This window comes from Tupaia chinensis, unplaced genomic scaffold, assembly GCF_000334495.1.
Source record: "Tupaia chinensis unplaced genomic scaffold, TupChi_1.0 Scaffold149851_1, whole genome shotgun sequence".
In the NCBI taxonomy this organism is placed as follows: domain Eukaryota; kingdom Metazoa; phylum Chordata; class Mammalia; order Scandentia; family Tupaiidae; genus Tupaia; species Tupaia belangeri.
In genome coordinates, this window is record NW_006209696.1 from 1,435,304 (window position 1) to 1,459,990 (window position 24,687).

General features: G+C 34.4%; 1 protein-coding gene across 1 annotated transcript in view; it reads right to left on the minus strand.

Annotated features, from left to right (window-relative positions):
• EPHA6 (EPH receptor A6) overlaps positions 1-24,687 on the minus strand; it is a 983,118-nt gene that overhangs the window by 910,258 nt on the left and 48,173 nt on the right. Inside the window, exon 2 of the mRNA XM_027769481.1 lies at positions 14,519-14,583. Within this exon, the coding sequence (XP_027625282.1) occupies positions 14,519-14,583 (65 nt within the window). The remainder of the gene's footprint in view (positions 1-14,518; positions 14,584-24,687) is intronic.

Genomic DNA, 24,687 nt, shown 5'->3' on the forward strand with positions numbered 1-24,687 from the left:
GGGAATGGTCACACCACAATCCCTTCTCCTCCATTCTCCTCTCGGGATCTTGGGCAAGTACGCACACGCACTTGGCGTGAGTTTAAGCCACCAGCTCTGGGACTCGAACCGCAGTCGACTATGTGGGAGTCCAGAGACATAGCCATTACACTAACTGCTGGTCCCTCATGCTTTTATTTTTAAAACTTCTTGAATTTCATTGAAACATTTTCACATATATTGCTACTTAATTATGAGGGAGATAAAAACTATGTTAAGCATCACATTTATTATTACAACAGGTTTTGCTTTGCTAAAATAAAACAAAGTCAAACCATTTTAGATCCTATTTTGCTTACTATGGTACATTAGTTCAAAATACTAATTGCACGGAATACCGATTATAAAAACCTATTTAACATTTAACGCTGACCTATGCTTTTTGAAAGCTTGAATGGTTAGCATAAATTGTCTAAAATTTGCACTCTATCTATCAACCATTAAAAATCCATATGTTCTACCTTTTATTCTCATCTTAATAACAAGGTACAGGATTAATAACCATCTGGGGTTAATATTTCCCAGATGTGTTTCAGATCATCAACTGTTCTAAACCAGTCATTAATTCTTTCAAAGTGTATTATGTCTTGATAGATGCTTCTTAAATAGATATAAAAAACCTAAAAGTTTTTATAGTCTTTTTATATTCTATAGTCTTTTTATATTCTTTTTATATTCTAAGTAAATATCCTTCCCTTCTATCTTTCAACTCCTATTTCAGTGAGAAAATTGACCATGAGAAAATTAATTGTATTGTGTAAAATACAAAAAATGAGAGCAAATGTGAACTTTTCTATCTGTAGTCAAGAACAATGATGAATAACACAGTTCACTTTTTACAACCACTTGGTCCTTTCTGCACAGCTGATTCTGTCCAAAGTTAGGATCCCATTGTTCTGTCACCAATGAGAGCTGCAAAATATGCCCTTTAACTAATATCTTATTTAAAATAATTTTGTACTTATATATGTATTTAACTATTCAACCAACTTTCATTGAGCAGCATCTGCCGCACAGCAGTCACTATGCTGCCTAACACAGAGATGAAACGTTCAATCCATCACTCCAAGGTTTCACAGTCTAATACGAGATGTAAGTTATGATATGCACTGAGTTTCAAGTATGCCAAAAAAAAGGGTTTCCTCCTTCAAACTTTAGCAATATAAATCTTCAATAAAAGGTATAAATTCCTGTACCTGAAAAGGCTGAAGGGAGAGGAGACAGAAAGTGGAGTGATGATTAAAGTTCTGGACTCCCACGTGGCCCTCTGTGTTTGACTTCCAAACATGGCAGCTTGAAAATCACACTGGATGTGTGTGTGTGTGTGTGTGTGTGTGTGTGTGTGTGGTATGTCCCCGAAATGCTAAGAGGAGAATGGAGGAGAAGAGATTGCAGCATAGCCATTCCTCTAGGGAGTGATTCCTTACTATTCTTCTCTCTGTCTCTTTCTGTCTTTCTCAAGTGAGTGCTCATGCCCTATGTCATAAACCTTAAAAAAATAAATAAATAAAAAATAAAAAGGCCAATGGGACAAAGCATACTAGAAAAGGTATAGGGTTAAACTGTGGTAAGATAATAGAGCTCTTTCCAGACAGACTCAACAGTGTGATCACATATCTAGAGACAAGATGATGCAAGTCATCTGGAGAAACTATGAAAGAAGTCTCTTTTGTAAAAGCTGGAAGTTGAAGGTAGAGGTGGATGAAAGTCAGGGAATGTCAGAATATGAAGAGGAAGAGGCAGCTATTGGCCATAGGTTACATGAAAGGCAAGGGAAGAGAAGTTTGAGGCATGGGCTTGATTATAGATTCAGTTAATAAGTTCTGGCAATAAGGTAAGGCATAGATTGGAATGGTTGGAGGAAAGGTCTGGAGAAAGATCCAAAGCAGCAAGCAACTTTGACACAGACGCGACAATCTGGAGAAAAACTGATGCACCAGCTAATCACAGACAGATGAAACTGATAATAGAGATGGACTTGAAAGAGCTTTCTAGGAGGTAGAATCAAAAGGAGAGATAGTATTTCCAATTCAACTATATAACCCCAGCTCAGCCAGTTATGAATCATGGGCAGCCTGTGCTTGGAATATTGAAGCAGGTGTGTAGACTTGATTTGCCAACTTTCCCATGTGGGATTTCCACACAGAGTGCCATGTTTCACTGCTGCACCACTATCTGGCACTGAGAATTTAATATTTACATGTGTTTGCTTTGGATTTAGATATAGACTCTTATGTATAAATGAAATTATTTATAAACATTTTAATGATTCTAGCTAAAATTATTGGAACTTGCTGATACAACTAGAACCTTTGCTTATATTCTACAATCTTGGATTGTATTTTAAAGACAAACAGGAAACTTTTCTTGGAACTAGGAGATTGGAAGTTAAATCTTTTTAAGTAACAGTGTGAAAAATAAACATTATAATAAATGAAAGATTATATTCTTCAAGTCAGTATTTGACTTAGAGAAACCCACACTTTCAAAACAAATGTTTACAGGAAGATACAATCAAGATTACACATTAAAGAATAGCAGAGTTGCTAGAAAAATGAATTCCATACATACTTATTTTTTAGCTGCCCAAAGAATACAAGGCTAATTACGTATTCATAGACATCAGTAAATACTTCACACCTGATTCCCTAATCATTGTTACTTGCCTTTCTGCTACTTCTTTTCCTCTCCATAGAATTAACTTCATCATTATCCAGTATGTGTCATTTCAACTAGTGAAAAATAAAGCAGTGACCCATTTTCTTTGCAGAGAGGATGCTACGCAGAAAGAAAAATTTTCAGATAATAGAGAAAAAAATGTGACACTAATACACTACTAGTAGTTGCTCAGGTATTAAATGTTTCACAATTTATGAACTCTAATTAACTATGGATATTCATCCCCCTGTTTCCCTTCATTGCCTGCATGCAGGGGAGGTCATTTACCAATACATGAGTGAGTTGATAAAAGAGAGAAAGCAGCTCTGAATGACTCATGCTCCTGTGTTTTTCTCAAGGAAATTCTGCTTTCCACATCTGTTTATGTTTCTTAGTTGGCCTCAGAAGAGATCTAGTCATAGGTCAGTAAACACTTCCCATTCCCCACAGCTCACCACTGTATTACTAAAAGCCTATTTACTCAAGTGCCCTACCCTATAAGACATGTCCATTTCTAAAAAAATTACAAAGGGCATGCTAACAGAAAAAAAAAAATCTGAAGACACTAAACAAGCATGAGAATCTTTTAGATATAGCAAGAATTCTAGACTTATCAGACTACTAATTAATAACAATGGTGGTTAATAAATAAGAGGTTTAATAGAAAAAGTTGACAACATGTAAGAATAGATGGATAATGTAAGCAGTGATAGAAATTCTAAGAGAGAATCAAAAAGAAATATTAGAAGTCAAAAACACTATTACAGATATGAAGAATGCCTTTGATGGGTTCATTGGCTGAGTGGACCTAGCTACATAAAGAGTCTCTGAGCTTGATGATATTGCTACAGAACTCGCACTACTAAAAGAGAGAGAGAGAGCAAGAGAGAGAGAGGAAGACTAAAAAGTAAAAATAAGAACAGAATATCCAAGAACTATGGGAAAACTACAAATGGTATAACATGCAGGCAATGGGATTATCAGAAGGAAAATGAAAGAGAGGGGAGAGAGAGAAAAAGGAAAAGAGACAATATTTGAACCAACAAAGACTGAGAATTGCCCCCCAGAATTAATAATGCAGTCTAAAACACAGATCTAAGAAGCTCAGAGAACATCAAACAGGATAAATGCCAGAAAAAATATAGCCAGGCATATCATAGTTAAACTTCATAAAAAGCTTTAAAAAATAAACCAGAGGAATAAAACACCATAGCTACAGAGGAACAAAGATAAGAATTAGATCCAGAAATCATGCAAGCAAAAAGAGAATAGCGTAAAGTATTGAAGTATTGAGAACACACACACACACACACACACACACACACACGCTCAGCTACAGTGGTGCAGGCAGTGGAGGTAGAGATGCACAATATTGGAAGGGTCTGGTATACATGTTGGGTTTACCTGAACAGCTATGATCCTGGCTGACTGCAGGGATGCAGGGAGGATTTTGGTATAGAGGAGACCCTATCAAGGATGTCTCTCTACCTCTCTCTTTCTCTCTCTCAAAGAACAAAAAACAAAACAAAAAATCACCACCCTAGAAGTCTATATCCTGTGAAATTATTCTTCAAAAGTGAAGGAGAAATAAAAACTTCCCCAAAGAAATAAAAATTGATGAGATCTGTCATCAGTAGATCCTCCTTGTAAGAAGTGTTCAAATGAGGTGTCAGCAGATCATGTGGTGGTTACACCACTGGACTCCCACATGGCTGACCACAGTTTAAGTCTCAAACCAGTGATTTGGAACTCATTCTGGGCATATGTGTGTGCCCAAAATCCCAAGAGGAGAATCGAGGAGAAGGGATTGTGGCCCTAGGGTGCGGGGGGTGATTTCTTGCCTTCTGTGTCTCTGGGGAGTGTGTATATTCTATAGCAAAAACCTCTCTCTCTAAAGAAAAAAGAGAAGAGAAGAGAAGAGAAGAGAAAAGAGAAGAGAAGAGAAGAGAAGAGAAGGAAGTGTTAAAATGAGTTCTTCAAAGAGAAAGAAAGTGATATAGGTCAGAAACTTGAATCTGCATAAAAGAAGAGCACAGAGAAGGACAATCTCAGAAGCTGCCTTCCACAAACACAGGAGGCCTTCTATCCTGTGTTGCGATTTACTCCCTCTGCTTGTCCATAGGGTTCACAGGAGATCTAAAGAAATCATGAGCTCACTTCTGCTGACATGTGCTTCCATGGGGATGTCTTAGTCTGCTATTGTGCTGCTTTCAGAACTAGACTGGGTGATTTATAAAGAATATATGTTTATTTGACTAATAATTCTTATACTTGGAAAGTCCAAAGTCATGGGGTGGCATCATACGGCTAACAGAAGCACAGGGATGGTGGCATGTGCAGACGGAAAGAAAGATCTGGGGCAGTCATACCTCCTTTATAACCACCTGCTCTCATGATAACCAACCCCTTTTCATAACAGCTAGAATTCACTCCTCCCATCACTAATCCATTCATGAGGCCAATCACCACCCACTGAGCTTCATCTCTCAAAGATCTCACCACTTCCCAATAACATTACAATGGGGAACGAATTCCCAAACAGGAATTGTTGGGGGACAAACCATCATTTGAACCATAGCAGTAGCAAACTTCTGAAAGGACTAGTGTCAAGAAACAAAGACTGACTGCAGATTATGTTTCTCCAATTGCCCATATGAGAAAGACTGGACATCTAACATGACCCTTTTTAAGTACATTCAGCCATTGCTTGGTCTTTTTGTGGAGGAGACTGTTTATTTATAAGCTGCATTGTTAAAAACTCTGAGAGTCATTAAACAAAAGGGAAAAGCGTAAGAATTAAAATTAATTCATCTGTCCTTTCCATGCAAGTATCCCAGGTATACTCTTTTTTTCTCCCCCTAAGAATTGCTTTCAAGGAAAATTTAAGTTGAGTAGACTGGCCTCCAGACTCTCTCCAGGGTAATTCTAACTCAGCACCTTTTTTGTATGTGACTGCTGTCACACTGAAGTCTCACACCTAATGTCAAGGAGTCTGCTTTTACCCTCAGTATTCTATTTGCTTTGGCAATCCTTAGCTGTGAGGCTAATTTACATATTATTGAAACATATATTGTATATCGCAAGCAAGGCTGAATTCAGTATACAGTTTAAAGAGCATAACTACTATAAGATTTGAGACAGCAAGAACAAGAGTTCATATATCTTTTTTATAGAGACAGAGATTTTTGCTATAGGGCGTGTGTGCTCGCCAGAGAGACAGAAAGCAAGAAATCACCCCCTACAGAGGACGGCCATGCCTCAATCCCCTCTCCCCTATTCTCATCTTGGGACTCTGAGCATACATGCACATGCGCCTGGCATGAGTTTTAAAATGCCAGGTCCAAAACTTGGAACTGTGGTGTACTACGTGGGAGTTCCATGACATAATCATTATGCCATCTGTTGGTCCTTTATATATCTTATTAATGACCACATACTCCTAGTTGGCATCCAGTACTCAAAATAGCATTTCACAAAGTGAAATCACAGTAAAAGATAGAAAAAATAAGTTTATATTTTATTTACATTTATATCAGAAAGTACACTTTTTATATTTCACATTTTATTTGTTTAGCAAAGTTATGAAACTACTGTTTTATTTGTAGTTCTACATGCAAAATAAGTTGATACATGATGAAAATGTGATTCAGGAAAAAGAAAAGTAGCAAGAAATCTTTATGATAGCCTCTAGGCATTTTGTTGTTTGAAAATAGGATTGTTAAAGTATTCTTAAAAGTAATAATAATATTTATATGAAGTTTATTATAAAACAGACACTATTTTAAGTTATAAATATATAATATTTATTGTATTTATTAAATATAATAAAAACTAATGATATCATAAATAATAAAGATTATATATATGTTTTTGAAAACATGGGCATGTGTGTGTATGTATATATGTGTGTGTTGTGTATGCATACAAACAGATTTTTTAAAAGTATGTGTAAATGTTGTGGCTGGCAGTTGGTATGGTGGTTACAGTGCTGGATTCTCACGTGTCTGACAGCTGTTCAAATTCCGGACCTGGCTGGTGGCTTGCTTTCTCAGTCTCACTCTCTCTCTCTCATATAATATATATATTTTTCACTATAAAAAAATATATATAGTAATATATATATTTCACTCTGTCCCTTTCTGGTCAAACTAAAATGAGTAAATAAAGTTAAATAAAAATAACTCTTAAAAAAAGTTCTTGTAAATGTGTACTATGACAAGACTATCAATAAATTTCAAAAGAAATTTTTGCACCAAATTGACTTAGAATTTTAATTCCATTTTCCATAAACATTTTATTAAAGAATTATTTAATTTATTCATTACTGTTATTTTTTCAATTTGACCAGAGTGAGACAGGGAGAGAGAGAAAAGAAAAGTGAAAAAGCAAGCTGCCCAGTCTGCCATGAATTAAGCCACTCAGAAGTCTAGCACCATAACCATCACACCACCTGCTGGCCCCTCCATGAACTTTTTATAACGTTTGTTTCTTCCATGAGCTAGAGAAACAGAGAAGGCAAAGCATTAATGGGACAAAGAACTGTGTGGTATTATCTGTTGAAGATACTTTATAGTTTTATCAACTGGACTAGGGAGAAATGTTCACATACTGAAATATTCACTTTTTAAGCTAAACAATGTGATTGAATGTATAAAAGAAAATGAAATTAAAAAAAGAAAAAAAATGAAAAGAAAATGAAATTAAAAAAAGAAAAGAAAAAAAAAAAGAAATGAGATAGTACTGCCAAAATAATCTTGATGCCATGATCCACACCCCAGCTTAAGCTAGACCCAGATAATGGGCAAGAGGTGCCTAATATAATTAGGGAGGTCTCTGTTCTTAAACTGGGATTCTTCCTGTGAAGATTACCTCACAGGTGAAGCATATTACTGCTATACCACAATCTGCCCCGTGTGTGAACTTTCTGAAGTTCCCTCATAGTATGTCATTTTATCCTTACAATATTTAATGAGATAGATACTATCAGCATGTCTTTCTTTAAGTGTGGCTGGGGACTACTGCCGCTATGAAAAATCTTATAAACGTAAAAATAAATGTACAATTAGCTAAATGATGGATTAATTCACAAACCTGAAAGCATTGTTTTGAAACATGAAACAATATAACTAAAATTAACATGAATATTTCGAAAACTACTAAACATATTGTGAAGTTTCTCAGAAGAAAAATTGTTTAGTTATCAATTTTAAAAACAGCTGGGGACCAGCAGTTAGCGTAATGGTTATGTCGTTGAACTCCCGTGTAGTTGACTGTGGTTTGAGTCCCCGACCTGGTGGCTTAAACTCACGCCGGGCACGTGTGCGTGCATGCCCAAGATCCCGAGAGGAGAATGGAGGAGAAGGGATTGCAGCGTGGCCATCTTCTCTGTGGGGGAGATTTCTCACTTTCTGTCTCTCTGTGTCTCTCTGTCTTTCGGCGAGCGCATGCGTCCCATAGCAAAAACCTCTCAAAAAAAAAAAGCTGAAGCAATCTATTTTTAACAACATGAATTATCACCAAAACTAATATTTTCAGAATTCAAACATGGACCTGTAGGTTTAGATAATTTCATTATATATATAAAACGAATCAAAATGAAGTACTTCATTCTTGCACTATGGTACATTAGTTATTACTATATGAAATATAGAATTATAATATAAAATTTACTTATTAGTAGATATTCCATCCTCTATTGTAATACATTCAATCTTTTATTTTTCAATTTTGGAACACAGATATTAAGAAATGATGGGCTCAGATGTATGTAATAAAAAGTCTCTTTCTTAATTATTATCTATGCCTCTTATTATAAAAGTATTATTGATAGATTCATTTATAGCTTTTATTAAGATATGAGCAATATATATTTCTATATTGCTAATTGTGGTGGTTAATTGTACATGTCCATGTCAACATGACTAGGTTAAGGGAATCCCAGTAGCTGGGAAAACATATTTCTGCTCACATGATAACTGTGTTTTTTTTTTTTTTTTTTCTGGAAGAGATTATTATTTGAATCAGTAGATTGAATAAAGATTTCCCCTTCCTCACAATATGATTAAGCTTCACTAGAAGTTTGAATAAAGATCTGCCCTTCCTCACAATATGATTAAGCTTCACTAACCTATATATATGCCTACAGTTAATGTTTATGAAAATATTTCTTTAGTTTTCTATCACGACTTTATAGTGCTCTACAAAAAATAATTCATGCATTGTTTACCATTGTACTCTCTTAGATTCTTTACTAGATTACCAACATATTGTTATCTTAGTGTTTCACATTGACAGATAAAAGATGGGAGAGACACAGGATAAAGTACGTAAGCATTCTGAATTATGTAGACATAAAATTCTTGAGACAATAAGAGCACCGTGTAAGAACTACAACCACTGGTTCCCAAATTCTCTGATGTATTCAATCTCTTCTACAAAGAATCTTCAATCTCTATACAAATATGATTCAGTGAATTTGAGAATTTTTTCTCTCTCTTTTGCTTATGGGGCTGAAAAAGGCACTATATAGATTAGTGATGACGCTGAAATTTTTTTGAGAGAGAGTTTTTTGTTATAGGGTGCATGGTGCATGCACTCACTAGAAAGACAGAGACAGAAAGCAAGAAATCACCCCTCAGGGAGGATGGCCATGACACATTCCCTTCTCCATTCTCCTCTGAGGATTTTCGGCATGCGCGAATACACGCCCAGCTTTAGTTTCAAGCCTCTGGGTACAGAACTTGAACCGTGGTAGGTCATGTGAGAGTCCAGTGACATAAATGCTACAGCATCTGCTGTTCCCCCAAATCTTTTTACAGTATCTCTTAAGACTACAGCTTTATTTCCCAGTGTATCCCACCAGTCCAGTCAGTCAACAGATTCTCAACATTCAAAAAACTTAATGTACACATTTAATAATTATGTGCATCTGCTTAAGTTCTCTTTGTCTAAAAGGGCCCTTCAACATTTTCTTTCAGCCCATATGTGATTCCTTCACAGTTTACAAAGACAAAACAAAACAAAAAGATCTACCACTTCTCACTCACTCTCGAATTTTCTCTCGCCAGAATTAGTTACCCTCCTTGTTATTCTATCACAAAATATTACACAAAACTATCTGAGGACAATTTTTTTGTTGGTCTTACAATTGTGGAAATAGCTCTGTAATGAAAGACTCCTTGAGCAAAGAAAAATCCATTGTAAGTGTCTTAACAGAGTACTTGGCACAGAGAAACATGAAACGAAATTTTGTTAAATTGAATTCCAGACAAGGCTTAAAATAAAATAGTGTTGACACAAATGAACTCACATGTGAGTGTTTTAGAAAAATTATATATTTGTTTTAATTTCTGCAAGCCTAAAGAGTCATTGACTCAAAATTATTCATCCATTTTCCATAATCACTAAGCAAAAATGCTCACCTCCTACTCAAATGGCACCAATGGGTTCACTAACATGTTCACAGACATCCTGTGAATGTCTACTCTAGTAAATAAATCAGTATCACAGTACTGGTAGAACAGCCCTATATGTAAAACACAAACAAGTAAAAATGCTATGGCACCATTGATTAAATTTCTTACATTTTAGTTAGCACATTTAGCACATTTCAAAAATGCCAAAGTTCTCTTCTTTATAGAAAGATAATTTTTTCAAAAAAATTTAATCCTACGAATATATTATTCACAGAAATACCAGATATACTTTACATCATAAATGATCAAATATAATCTAATTGTCTTTTCCACATGTAAAATATTTGTAAAACCAACTGAATTAATGTCTCTGAAAGAAAAGTAATTTGAAATGGCCATTCATATTAGCATAGTTCAATAATCTATACAGTGAAAAATGTATATGATCCGTAATATATATAATTACAACTGTATAAATATAAATGCCTCTATACACGTGGTAACTTTGATGAATGATTCTCATTAATCTTAAATTATTTAACCTATATTGATGTCTAGATTCTTTTCTTTTTTTTTGGGGGGGAGTTTTTGCTACAGGGCACGTGTGCTTGCCAGACAGACAGAGAGACACAGAGAGACAGAAAGTGAGAAATCACCCCCCAGGGGAGATGTCCACGCTGCAATCCCCTCTCCTCCATTCTCTCTCAGGATCTTGGACACGCACGCACACACACCCAGCGTGAGTTTTAAGCCACCAGGTCCGGGACACGAACCGCGGTCGACTACATGGGAGTCCAGTGACATAGCCATTATGCTAACTGCTGATCCCTAGATTATTTTCATTCTTAGCATTTTTAGTAGTCATTTTTTCAAAGTTATTCATTCTTACTGATCAGTTCCTTAGCTGTTTTAACCTATAAATAATACCAAGTAAAGCACAGTCACAGTAATCTATCCTTTCCACTAAATGAAGAAATTAAAATACGAGTTTTCTTTAAAACTTACTTATGGGACCAGCAGATGGATGGCATAATGGTTACTTCACTAGACTCCCATGTAGCCAATTGTGGTTCAAGTCCTGGACTTAGAGGGTTAAAACTCACACTGGACATGTGTGTATGTGTGCCCCAAATCCCTAGAGAATGGAGAAGACAGGACTGCAGTGTGCCCATTCCCCTGGGGGCGGAGGGAGGGGTTGATTTCTCGCTGTCCTTCTGTTTCTCTCTATCTCACTGGAGAGCGCACACACCTTATAGCAAAAAATTTATTAAAAAAAACTCACTTATATGATCTATTTTATTGTTTTCCTTGATCCACTTTTGTTTTACCTAATTTGTAAAGCTTCATGCAAAATATATTATAAAAAAATGACCACTGGGGCCATTAGATGACATGGTGGTTACGTCGCTGGACTCCCTCACAGCCAATGGCTTGAAAATTATTGCAGGCACATGTATGTGCATGCCCAAGATACCAGGAGGAGAATGGAGGAGAAGAGATCATGACATTGTCATTCCTCTGGGAGGGGGAGGAGGTGATCTCTCACTTTCCCTCTCACTGTCTCTGTCTCCCTCTCTCTCTGAGAAGCACACATGCTCTAAGGCAAAAGCCACTATTTAAAAAAAAAAACCTACATGCAAAAGCAGCAGGTGGTGTAGTGGTTAAGGTGCTAGACTCCCGCGTGTTGACTATGGTTCAGGCCCTCGGCCTGGAGACTTAGAATTCATGCTAAGAGTATGTGTGTGCACGCCCAAAATCCCAAGAGGAGAGTGAACTGTAGCATGACCATCCCTTTGGGGTGTGATTTCTTGCTTTCTGTCTCACTCTCTTTAGTGAGTGCATGTACCCTATAACAAAAATCTAAATAAATAAATAAATAAATGCTCCCATTTTCAAATAATCTTAGTACTATATGGACTATTATTTTGGAGATAACCTGAAAGGTACATAGCCTATTCTCGACAGTGATATTCCAGGGTAACTGAGTATTCCTTTAACTTCCTAAAGTCTGAATTCATGTGTTATTTTTCTCTCAGTAGTCTATATATACTCATCATTATCCTAGTACAATTTTAGAAGAAATATAAAGCAACTATCTTGAAATGATCACCTGTAAGCATCAGGATTAGGATATGTTTGGTTAGAGCTTTTGTTGTACTTCTTCCTAACCCTGTGACCTTGTGAAAATTACTTAATATATCTGAGCCTCAGTTAACGTGTTTATCAGTGAGGATAAATTGTACTGGATTTACAGAACTGATATAAGTAAAGTGTTTTGAAGAAAGTCAAGCATGTGGCAAATGTTTACTAATTTTTCCTTTTCCACCTTATTCTATATTTTTTGATTTTTAGCATTTTCCCCTCTTCTTTCTCTCTTTCTTCTTGCTAGTATTTGTCCAGTACTCAAAATATACACCTTAGAATAGAAATATAATAGTAAAAAAATCTGAATCAATTGTGCAAATATCACACATAAGTGCTTCATAGTCTTGTGAAATTTTCAGTGTTTCTCCAATTGGCAGTAACACAGTAAAAACAGGCTTTAGAATCAGGAATCTACTAGTTTGAATCAGATTCTATTGTTCACTATTTGACCTATAACTGTTGGTATTTTCTGTTCCTTAGTCTCTTTAAAACTGAGATTTTCCAATTGGGAAACAGAGGTAAGACACATCTCAAAGGGCTATTATGAAAATACAGTGTGTATACTTAGTGCAATGTCTGGCAAGTAGAAAACTATAGGCAAGTATCAGTATCGAGGCAATTCTGCACTCTCTCTAAAACTTACAAATCAAATTAAAAGTAATGTGACAATTCCCCATTTCATAACAGCTACAAAATAATAATCACATTAATGATAGCAGTAAGCATAGTCTTACTCTGTAAGTCCACCTGCCTCCTGGTTACCAGCTTGCTCTGAAATGCAATCTGATAAAGCTAAACATGATCAGTAGAGCGGGGATAGAATTTCTTGCATTTCTCACGTGATTTTTGGCTAGGATTTCATAGGGCCCATGATTTGTCTCTAACATGTTTGTCATTATTTTCAGAAAATGAGGGAAGAAGGTGTCTAAGTTATTAGTAACACATAAATTATTTTGTATATTAGCAGAAAGATATATCTAAAACTTGGAAGGGCATTTTAGAAAAATTATTTATTTCTTAAGTGTAATTGTGACAAATGTGATCAACTTAATACATTCAAATATCCATGTTTATTCCTTTTAAAGAAAATAAGTAAGATAAAACATAATCCCATTTCAAAACATATATTTCTCAGAAAATATCCAATGAAAGACCTACTAGAATAAAAATAAAATTTCAGAAAAACTAAATCGCAGAATATTAAACAAACAAATTTAAAAAAGCAAATGCCACTGCACCATGTAAACTGCCTGTTAAACAAAAAGATCTAACTCCTCATAGGATTTTTTTAGTTGAACATACATGTGCTTAATGAGTAACTTTTAAAGAAAAATGTCAAATTAATCAGCAATTTGTGAACAACCCTAAAGACATTAAAACACTTTGGTCAACTTCTCCTTTCAGATCTAAATTTGAAGATATAATGGAAGATACAATAAAAAAACCAACAAAGAACGTGATGAGCAAGAATAACACGATTTCTTAAAAAAGAAAAAAGAAGAGTTAACCCAAGTGTATCTGAAAACATTTGACTGCTTCCATTCCTGAATATTTTCTTTAAATAGACAAACAAAATCTAAGTAAAAGCTTTACAAACTAGTCTTTTATTTTAGTTTACTATGAAAAAATAAATACACCGCACTGTGAAAAATACACAAAACATATCAAAACATATAAAACTCAAAGATCACCATAGCCAGAATACTGGTATATAAATAGCTATATTTTGTAAATTACACATCCTTAAAAGTCTTTAGAAACAATTATTTTCAGCTAATAAAATCCTAATCACAACATATTTTTTTGCCATGTTCAAAAACATATACTGCTTTTGTAGATCACACTTTGTATTAAAAGCCAAATTATTGGTGTTTGCACAATCCACTTGTGATATTTAAAAGTTTTTTTATTGTCCAAACATAGTGAGGTTATCAAGTTTAACATATGCACATAACAGACATGAACTTATACATAGAAATTTATTTCTAAAGCAAATACAATATGGAAGGCATTCTATTGTCACTATGTCTGTACGCAATAATGTATTATAGAACGATTACTAATCTAGAAGAGAGGAAGAATGTTTACTTACATATCATTACCCTTGATTTTCAGTTCTAATAGTACTTTAATCTTTGCTATGGAATTTAAGTCAGATGCCAAAATGCATGCTAAATAGGGCCAAAAACCCTATTAACTATATTATAAGGGCCCTAAAAATCTAACAATAATGACAATTTTTTAAAAATATTTAAACTTACCCCATTTAATGGATATGTTTTCCATCCTAGCTCTCCCAGCACAGTTGTTGTATCAAGCAACACAACTAGAATTAAATAGATAAAAAAAATTGTGTGTGAATTTCTGGTTAAAAAATGTATTGTAGTTATTTAAAGCATTAATGTCAACAATCCTTACTATTCATCACATTTGCTTTAATAAGTCAAATCACTAACTTTTAGAATTATATAGTAATATCAAATATGAATACATAATAGTAGTTAAGTAATAAAATGCATAATTTGGTTAATTAAAAATATGTACATCTGCATTTAACAATGCTAAATGAGACAGATAACTGAATTAAAAAATTAATGAAGTTTAACAGATTTTTAAAACTAATCAATAGCCCGCTTTGTTTTTTTCCCCTCACTTTCATACATAGTTTCTTTTTTAAAATATTATTTATTATAATTATCATTTTTTAATTTGCTATAGGACACATGTGCTAACCAGAGAGACACACAGAAGGAAAGGGAAAGTGAGAAAGCAAGCCACCAGTTGCAGAACTCAAACCATGATCAGCCATGTGGGAGTTCAGCAGCTTAACCACCGTGCCACCTGCTGCCCTCAGTCAAACAAGATTCTAAAATGTCCGAGAACTTTTACATTCCCTATAGCAGAACAGCAAATTGTCCAGTCTCTCCATATGCCAAAACTTGAACAAGTGTGCAACCATATTTCATTGTTGTTTTAATATGTATTTCTCTTAATTACAAAGCAGTGATGTTTTTCACTACTTAAAAGTTCACTGAAATCAAACAAAACAATGTCATTTTCCCCACATTTGGAGCTTTCCTAACTGATCATGAGGTATCATTAAATATGCATTTTTCCTTAGATTCAGGTACCATTTACTTTTATTTTTATTTTTGTACAACTCCATTAGTAGTATTTCACAGTCCTTATAAAAGAAAATAGGGTTCTATCCATGACTACTAGGGACATGTTAAAAGGATTTAGGAATCAACATGTAGGTTTCTACTGGCAAAAATCTGACCACACATAAGGTTAGTGACTATAATGGACTGAAATACTTACATATTTAAACTCATGGATTCATAATGATAAAATTTCCAGAATTCAAGAAAAGCATTTGTTTTAAAACTAGACAGTACACTGACAAGAATAAAACATTTGCTTTTTCTGTATGAACTACCTATGAATAACAAAACGATCAATAAAATAACATTTTCTAATTAAAATCTTCAAGTTAATAAATGAAGAAAGAATTGCCAAATTGGGTTATGCCATTTGCTACTCCTAATGAATTAATATATTTAGCTAATGGTTTCTCATGACTGTCAACATCACAAAAAGAAATAAAAGGAGACTTAAAAAACTAAAGCTTTTTAAAGGTCTTTATTTGTAGTTTAATTCACTCCATATTAACATGCAATTCTAAGAAGCCTGGAAGTAGCAGAAGTTATACACAGAAAACGCAGCAATGATGAGATATGCCTACATGCATATACACATGATAACATTTGAGTTCATTCAGGGTAACAATAATAATCTCTATACAGAGAAAAAGCTGAATGTAACATTACAATAAATACTCAAAGCCATAAGCTTATCTTGTTACCAAATTCAGGTTCTTTTCATGCCCAGCCACAGTGGTGTGGGTTGTAGCGGACCTCTGTGCAATACTAGAGTCATGTGAAAAGGCCCAAGGTTCAGATCCTTGGTCAACCTGAACACACAGAACTGGAGGGAAGGTTCACAGTATGGCAAGATGCTGTCCAGAATCTGAACACTGTTCTCTCTCTTTTACAAAAGAAACAAACTTTTTACAAAGTTATTCTTACTTTTGGTAGATACTACTGAAAAGAAGCACGTGATATCACGATCTACTCCTGGGCATGCAATAGTTTAATATTACTCACCTAACACATATTTCCCCAGCAGGCTGGAAAAATACACGAATTCATAGTCACTGAGGAGGACGTTCTATATCTACTCTTCTTCAGATAACTTCAGAATGGTCTTACAAGGGTTGTTCCCTCCTTTTAACAGACCTTTCTTTAATTGCCCCTCTTTAAAGATCTGGTAAACTACACAAAAAATAATTTTTCTCTGTTTTGACAAGGACATAAATTCCCTTTTATGTTATTGATGTCTGTAGCGTGCAATCAGTGTCTTAAATTACTGATGATCTTATTCTTTTTAAAAAGTTTTATTGAAATACAAGTTGAATATAAGAAACTATACATATTTGACACATAATTTAGTAAGTATGGACATATACATATGTACGTGAAACTATCACCACAATCAAAATAACAAATATATTCATTTCCTCCAAAAATAAGCATGGCTAGTTTACTTCACTTACCCTCATGTCCTCTAGGTTCATTCATGTGGCAGGATTCCCTTCCTTTTTAAGACTCACATTCCATTATATGTATGTACCATAATTTCTCTATCCATTTAATTTGCTTCCATATCTCAGCTATTCTCAATAATGTTGCAAAGAACGTGGAAGTTTAGACACAACTGTGAGATTGTTTTCATGTTTTTAAATAAATACCTAGAAGGGGGATTGCTGGATTATATGGCAGTTCGATTTTTATTCCTTGAGGACCTTCGTACTATTTTCCATAATGTCTGTGACACTTTATTTTTCCATCAACAATGTATATGGGTTTCCTTTTCCCACATCTTCATCAATAGTGTTTTTTTTTTCTTTTTTTTTTTTTTTTTTAGAGAGGTTTTCACTATAGGGCTCGTGCACTCGCCAGACAGACAGAAAGAGACAGAGAGACAGAAAGCTAGAAATCACCCCCCAGGGGGGATGGCCACACCGTAATCCCTTCTCCTCCATTCTCCTCTCGGGATCTTGGGCACGCACGCACACGTGCCCGGCGTGAGTTTAAGCCGCCAGGTCCAGGACGTGAACCGTGGTAGACCACATGGGAGTCCAGCGACATAGCCATTACGCTAACTGCTGATCCCAACACTGTTTTGATAATGTCATCTGAAAAGGTATGAGTTAACAGTTAATTGTACTTTTGATTTCCTTCCTTCCTTATTAGTAATATTCCTGTTGGCCACTTAATATGTTTTTGCTTTTTTTTTTTTTTAAAGAAATGTCTATTCAATCCTTTGCCCATTTTTCAATAGGGTAATAGAGGTGTTTGGTTTTTGCTCTTGAGTTGTAGGAATTCTTTATATATTTTGGGTATTGACCTCATGTTTCAATTTTTTTAAAAATATACTCAATATACTCAGTTTACAAGCCTCCCTGAGGCTAAGAGAAGTTAAGTAATTTGTCATCACAAAGTTGTACACAGTTTTGGATTCTAACCAAGAATCACATGCCCTGCTCTAAACCTTTAAAAATGTACTATTTCCTACCTTTTAAAGTTCAAATACATTATTTGTTTTCTCTTTTATATTTTAGTAGTTGTAAAAAAATGAGTATTTCTTTGGCTTGATTTACCTCCTATCCTATGACATTATTAGTTCTGATTTCAGTTTCCTCATTAAAATTTTCTACAATAAAAATGAAAAGGTGCTACCCACAAATCACAATATTCATTTCAAGGAGTTTACTGATGTAGAGTGTTCAAAAATACATAATACAGATCAAAGTCTTTCAATAGAGATTTGGTTTTCATAAATTTATGGTCAAGTAAATCAATCAATTATTCGATAAAATTATTGTTTTTTCTAAAACCTATTTTGGCTGTTTTGTTCTCAATATTCATCAAGTAAACAGTAAAGTATATTAATTTCAAAACAAATAAAAAGGAAAATGTATATGTATCTACAATAGTGTAGGTGCTAGAAAGAATTGTATGGCTTTATTAGCTTTCAGAAACAAGATTTATCTATTTTCTTTATTTTCATTAAACTGCAATCACACTAATTAAAAATGCCTAACAATAATAAAATTTCAAATCTGCATATCAGGTGAGTGATTAGGACTTGGATACTAAAGCCAAACAAGAGTTTTCAGATTTTTAATACCATTGTACATGGTAAAAGTTTTAATTTTATAATTTATTTCACATACGAAATCCCCACAAATTCAGGTTTTTCAGGCACACTAATTACATTGAACCCAGCAAGGTGAGAGCTCCTCCTGCTGGCTTTAAACAAAAGTTATGTAGTCCTGATTAGAGGGAATAAATACTGCAAACCCAAGAGGAAGAAAAAAATCACAGTGTATCAACCTTGGATAAAAAGTCAGTGCTTTTTAAAAGTGTTTAAATTTAATGTCAAGGTTTTAAATACCAATATTAACATTTATTATATGCAACGAGTACAAATGAAAATACAATTCATTTATATCATGGTAAATGAAAAATTGGATTATCCAGAAATACATAGTAATCTAGTGGTATCCAAATAAAATGTGTATTTTGTTTAATAAATACAAAAAATATTTATAAAACTACATACGATTTTTCTATTAAATTTCAGAAAAATATTTCCAGCATACTGTATTTCTCTTGTGAGCTACTGTTGTTTAGAATGTGAGTTATTCTGTAGAGCAAAAACTGTAACGGAAAGCCTTATGAAAATGATATAGTTAATAGTTGATTAAAAATATAACTAGTAATAGTCACTTTCACTTTTACACCTTTCTATTTCACTAAGAACCTCCAGATCTTTTTCCTCTCCTAAGCAGCTTTATTTGCTTCTGTCTTATAATGATCGCTAAAACCTGCCATTAACAGCATTTCCCACAGAGACCCAAGGAGTATCTAGGTGTAGATCTGATGTATCACAAGGTCACTAAACTACAGATTCCCTCCTGGGTCATTAAGACTCACTTCAGAGTCACCTGAGAAGATTTCATTTCCCATCAAATTGTTATCTCGGAAGTCCAAAAATAATGAAAGAAAATCTGACATGTCCCTTATTAATAGCAATAAATAATTCTTCTAGTTTGACTCCTTCAACACTTTGTCTATAAATAAATTAGGAAGCTTTGTCTGAGACATGCATTATCAGCATTTGTTTCAATTACACAGTTTAAACAGGCAGAAAGACTAGTCTTACAATATAAATTTCTCATCTTTCCCACAGAAATGGCCTATAGTCCAAACCATTGAACCTGTCCCCTATTGCTTCCACAGCATCAAAGATATTTCTTGCCTTTATAGTTCTATCATTTCTTATATTCCCCACTCATCTTTCATGGGCTTTGAATACTCTCCATTTTTTTCCAAGAATATTCTCAAATTTAAGTCCTGAACTGCATTTAAAGTTTTTATAATTCTGATAAAAGAAATTATGACTACTTACTGATACCAACAATGCACATCTCAATGCAAAAATCACTCCTCTATAATAAAAGTCTTTAAAAAAACCTACTTAAACTTTTATTTTAAAAAGAAACACTAGTGCCTTTTTATCTAAGAAGGAAAAAATAACTTTTTCTTTCTTGAAAATGGAGGAATTTTGTTTTTCTGATTTTTTTTTCTCTTCATTACACATGCGGTTATAATGAAAATACTAATAAGAATATACCTTCCCTCAGTAGGGCACATGGAGACACAGAAATGTTACTTGTTTGTATGTAACACATTTTCATGTTATTTCAATAAACATTTACTGAGTCTCTGTTATATTTAAGACTTTACTTAGACACTGTAATATATAGAAAGTCTGTAAGATACAATGTCTACTTTGAAAGACTATTGCTATTATGTTATTACTTTCACTATTAGATTTTTTGATCAACCCACATGTCATAGCTTATCCAAGTATCCTAGTACCAGAACAGAGTAAATGTCTTTATTTAGAGAGTGCAGACAAGGAATGGCTTCAGCTATTTAGTAACTGTGTAGAATTAAACTGCTATTCTCCAATAAAAGGGAAGACATCCAGTATCACATCATCATTACCATCAAAACTGTCAGTAATTAGACCAAGCTCCAAGGACTGAATAGATTTTTTTCAATAGTTACTTACTTAATTAATTAATTAATTTGACCAGAGAAACAGAGGGAAAGAAAGAAAGTGAGTAAGTAAGCCACCAGGTATAGGACTTGAATAGCAGTTGACCACAATGCCACTTGCCAGAATTGATGACTAAGTAGATTGTAGAAATATATCCATTAATCAACAGGGTGGGAAATAATGATTTTCTAACTGTAGGATACTCTCAAAAATAATCCCAAATAAAAGAAATACATGCAAAATTGGCTTGGAGAGATAAAATGTCTTATGTAGAGTGATTTTTTTTAAATAATTGAAAATTACTAGAAATAGGGACCAGCGGGTGGCGTGGTGGTTAAGGTGCTGGACACTCCCACATGGCCTACTGGGGTTCGAGCCTGGACCTGGTGGCTTGCTTTCTCACTTCCTCTCTCTCTCACTCTCACCCTCTGTCTCTCTCTGGTCAAATTTAAAAACAAATAAATGAATGAATAAATAAAAAATAAAATAGTTCTTTAAAAAAAGAATGATTTAAAAAAATTACTGGAAATAAACCTATTCTAATTCAAGTTTTAGTTAGCAAAAATAACAAATTATCACCTAAAACACTTAATTGTGCTGTCAACATTTTGAAACAAATATATATTAAGTAACTTAGGAAGACTGGGATTCTTTTATCCATTGAAATTATAGCCACATCAAGATACCATAATTCTCAATATTATGTTAAGTTAAAAATTAGTTTTACCAACAAAATGAACTCCTCAGGAGTACGAAATTTCCGTGTGTGTGTGTGTGTGTGTGTGTGTGTGTGTGTGAAGTGTATCTGTTGAATAAAATAAGTGAATGAATTGAAGCAACTGAACAAAGTAGGAGCAAGAAACGTATGTCTTGGAAAAATCAGTCCTTAACCAACTGCTGAAAAAGCAGTGCTAAATAAATAGGTAGACAGGTACTATCAATAGATAAAATTTAAATGGCCATTGTGTTTAGTTTGTGGTGAAGGTCAAATGCTATTTAAATATGATCTCACTGAAATGTAATGAAGGCACTAAGTGGTCTCTAGGAAAAATAAAAGCAATCCAGACATTATTTTAGCATAGGATGGGTTGTGAAAAGACCCATATTTCTGTCTTTTGGAGTCTTCTTAGCTCCCACCTGTCCCAAACCCTTTCAGTTTGAAGTGCCCTCAGGCGACTCATTCTCAGTCCATGCCCTTTGCAGCTTCTCTCATCTCTGACTGTAGTGTTCAAATGACCTCTTTACCAGAGAAAACAGATGAACTAGCACACAAATTTGTTTGTGAATACTCATTTTCCCTTATTCTCTTAGCATTATTTATTTATCCAGGTTAAATTTGAAATGATTATAGCATGTCTTTCAGAAGACAGTGACTTGGGACTCTTTAATGGCATACCTAAAATCACATCATAAGAACTTTTTCACAGATGTGTATTGATGGAAATTCCTAAAACTCGAACTTCTATCATGCCAAGAAATTAACCTCTAGTACTTCCTGGGTTATATACTTGCCTTTAATATTGTGTACTTGTGTAGTCTTAGCCAAGTCATAATTCTTATTCTTCCAAGTGTTTGGGAGTTGCTCTACTCCAAGCCAAGTAATTCCCTAAGGTTTAGCATCCACCTCCAGTTGGCTCCCAGTGGACTGATCTTTTATATATGACTTCAAATGTAAAAAAGGAACAATGGACAAAAACTTGTTTGTAGTGCCATGGACCATGGCTGCTTTTCCCTCACTCTATGACTTTCCCCTGGTTATTAACCCATTCAGGATGTCTTTGAGAGAAAGGTAAGGACAATACTGCTTTTTCTAAAGATTCTCCTCTCTATTCCTTCCAGCTGCTTCCAGAAATATTATCCATATTCTAGCTCCTTTAGTCTCTAAAAAAGGTGACACGAAATTATCAATATAGACATTTTTCTAAAGCAGCCAACTAAATTCTATTCATGAGCACTCAGATTTCAGTCAACTGCTTATAAAACATGGTTATCAGATCATGACACTTGATAATCTATTCATACAATAATATACATTTTGAGGGGAGGACATAAAATAATAATTTAAATAAAAATGTAATTTTCTAACTCTTTTACCATAATTTTAACATCCTTGACTGCCTAAAGAATGTCCGTAATCTTCTAAATAGCTAAATTGAATTGTAGTAGTCTGGTAAGGAATGTTGCTTGTAGAATAGAATAGTCTATAAGGAGTGAAATGGGCAGGAAAAATGTGAAGATTTAAATAAAATATTAAGACAAGTAGCTGTCATAACGGTCACACATTAAACAGCTCTTATCACAATTATTTGACAAATAAGGTCATGAGAATTATGTAGGACAACTTCCTATTGAAAACTACTGAGAAATGTCAGAGTGACTGTGATGCCAAATTTAGAGATGCAGGAACTGCAAGACAGCTGATCTTTTTCGGCATGTTTCTATACTGCTGAGGAGTCAGGAGAAGGAATGGTTCATAAATGAAACATTTACAAATGTGACCCATGCCAAGAACAGCATGGTGTTAGTGTACAGAAAAGAATGACAGATGGAAGTTTTATGGCTGGCATAAAAAATAATAATAATAAAAAGCCTTACTCTCATTACTCTATAGGGAAGGCAAGCCATTTAGTACAATTGTCAAGCTATTTATTTCTAGGACCTTGTTCAATAGAGTGAATGAAACAGAAATGAAACTGGCATTGTAATATTTTGGCTATGGGAGAATATTTTATTCAACATGGATTTCCCACATATAAATATGCATAGAAAGCAAACACAGGAATTCACAAGTCATTGATCAGTTTTCTTAATTTAATGATTACCCAAGACATGGGTTATGGAAAGAAAGGCTGAATGTTGAGAGACTCTTCAAAGGAAATCATCGAGCTCCAAATTCAATACTCAGCTCTCATGGCTGAGAAGTTCAATTTTTATCCTCGCAAGGAGGTCCAATCATGTTTTAGGAGACTGATTCTTGCTAATCAAGTATGAGGTAGACTAATTTATAAATGAGAAGGATGATTTACTCACTGATGGTTTGTCTCTCCAGGGAATGTCCTAGTAAATCCATTCAAGAGACCAACTCAAAGATCAAGGATTTCTTAGAGACATTTACATTTCTAGAAAGAAGTGATCCTATTTTACTTTTTAAAAATCCTTTAGATCTATTTCTCTTAAGAAATACAAACAATTTCATCTACTAATTTTGAAGCTTACAATTTTGAATAGTGTTGAAGAAACAAAAGTTTTGTTTGCTTTTGTACTTAAATAAATTGTTTTTCAAACATATGAATTGCCAATTACAACTTTGGCATGTCAAACACTATTTACATGACATGTTGTCATTTCCATAGTTATCTTTTATTGTTAAAATTTTGAAATGCCTAATTTTAATTTCTTGGAAAGAAAATTGGTTCTGTTGATTTTCTTCAATTACAAAGTAGTATATACTTTTTTCCCCCAAGGATTCCTATGTGATTAAGAACCCAATTTTATAGGCTGCTTTTAGTTTCTAAAAGAAATAAAAAATGACATTTTCTGACCATGCCCCATGATTTCAGAAACTTACAAATAAAATGCACAATTGGGTGGTCAGATCGCTTCTTAGGATATCTTTTACATAGGTAAATACATTTTCTTAAATTTTTCTTATAAAGAGTAAGAATTTAAGTTTTTGTTTCTTTTTTGAAAGATTTTTGCTATAGGGTGTATGTACTCACCAGAGAGACAAAAAGCAAGAAATCACTCGCACCCCCTTCCAGGGCCATGCTGCAATCCCATCTCCTCCATACTCCTCTTAGGATGGATGGATGGATGGATGGATGAATGGATGGATGGATTTAGGGGAGGTTTTTGCTATAGTGTGCATGTGTTTGCCAGAAAAACAGAGCAAGACGGAGAGACAAAAAGCGAGAAATCACCCTCCGGGGGGATGGCCATGCAGCAAGCCCTTCTCCATTCTCCTCTCAGGATCCTGGGAATACACTCACACACCTGGCGTGAGTTTAAGCTGCCGAGACCAGGACTGAACCATGGTTAACTATATGGGAGTCTAGCAATGTAACCATTACACCATTACACCTTCCTCTTGGGATTTAAATGTGCATGTGCCTGGTGTGAATTTTAAGCCACCGGGTCCAGGACTTGAACCACAGTCAACTACATGGGAGTCCAGTGACATTACCATTATGCTATTTGCTGGTCTCAGGAGTTTTCTTTCTTAAAAAAACAATTTCTC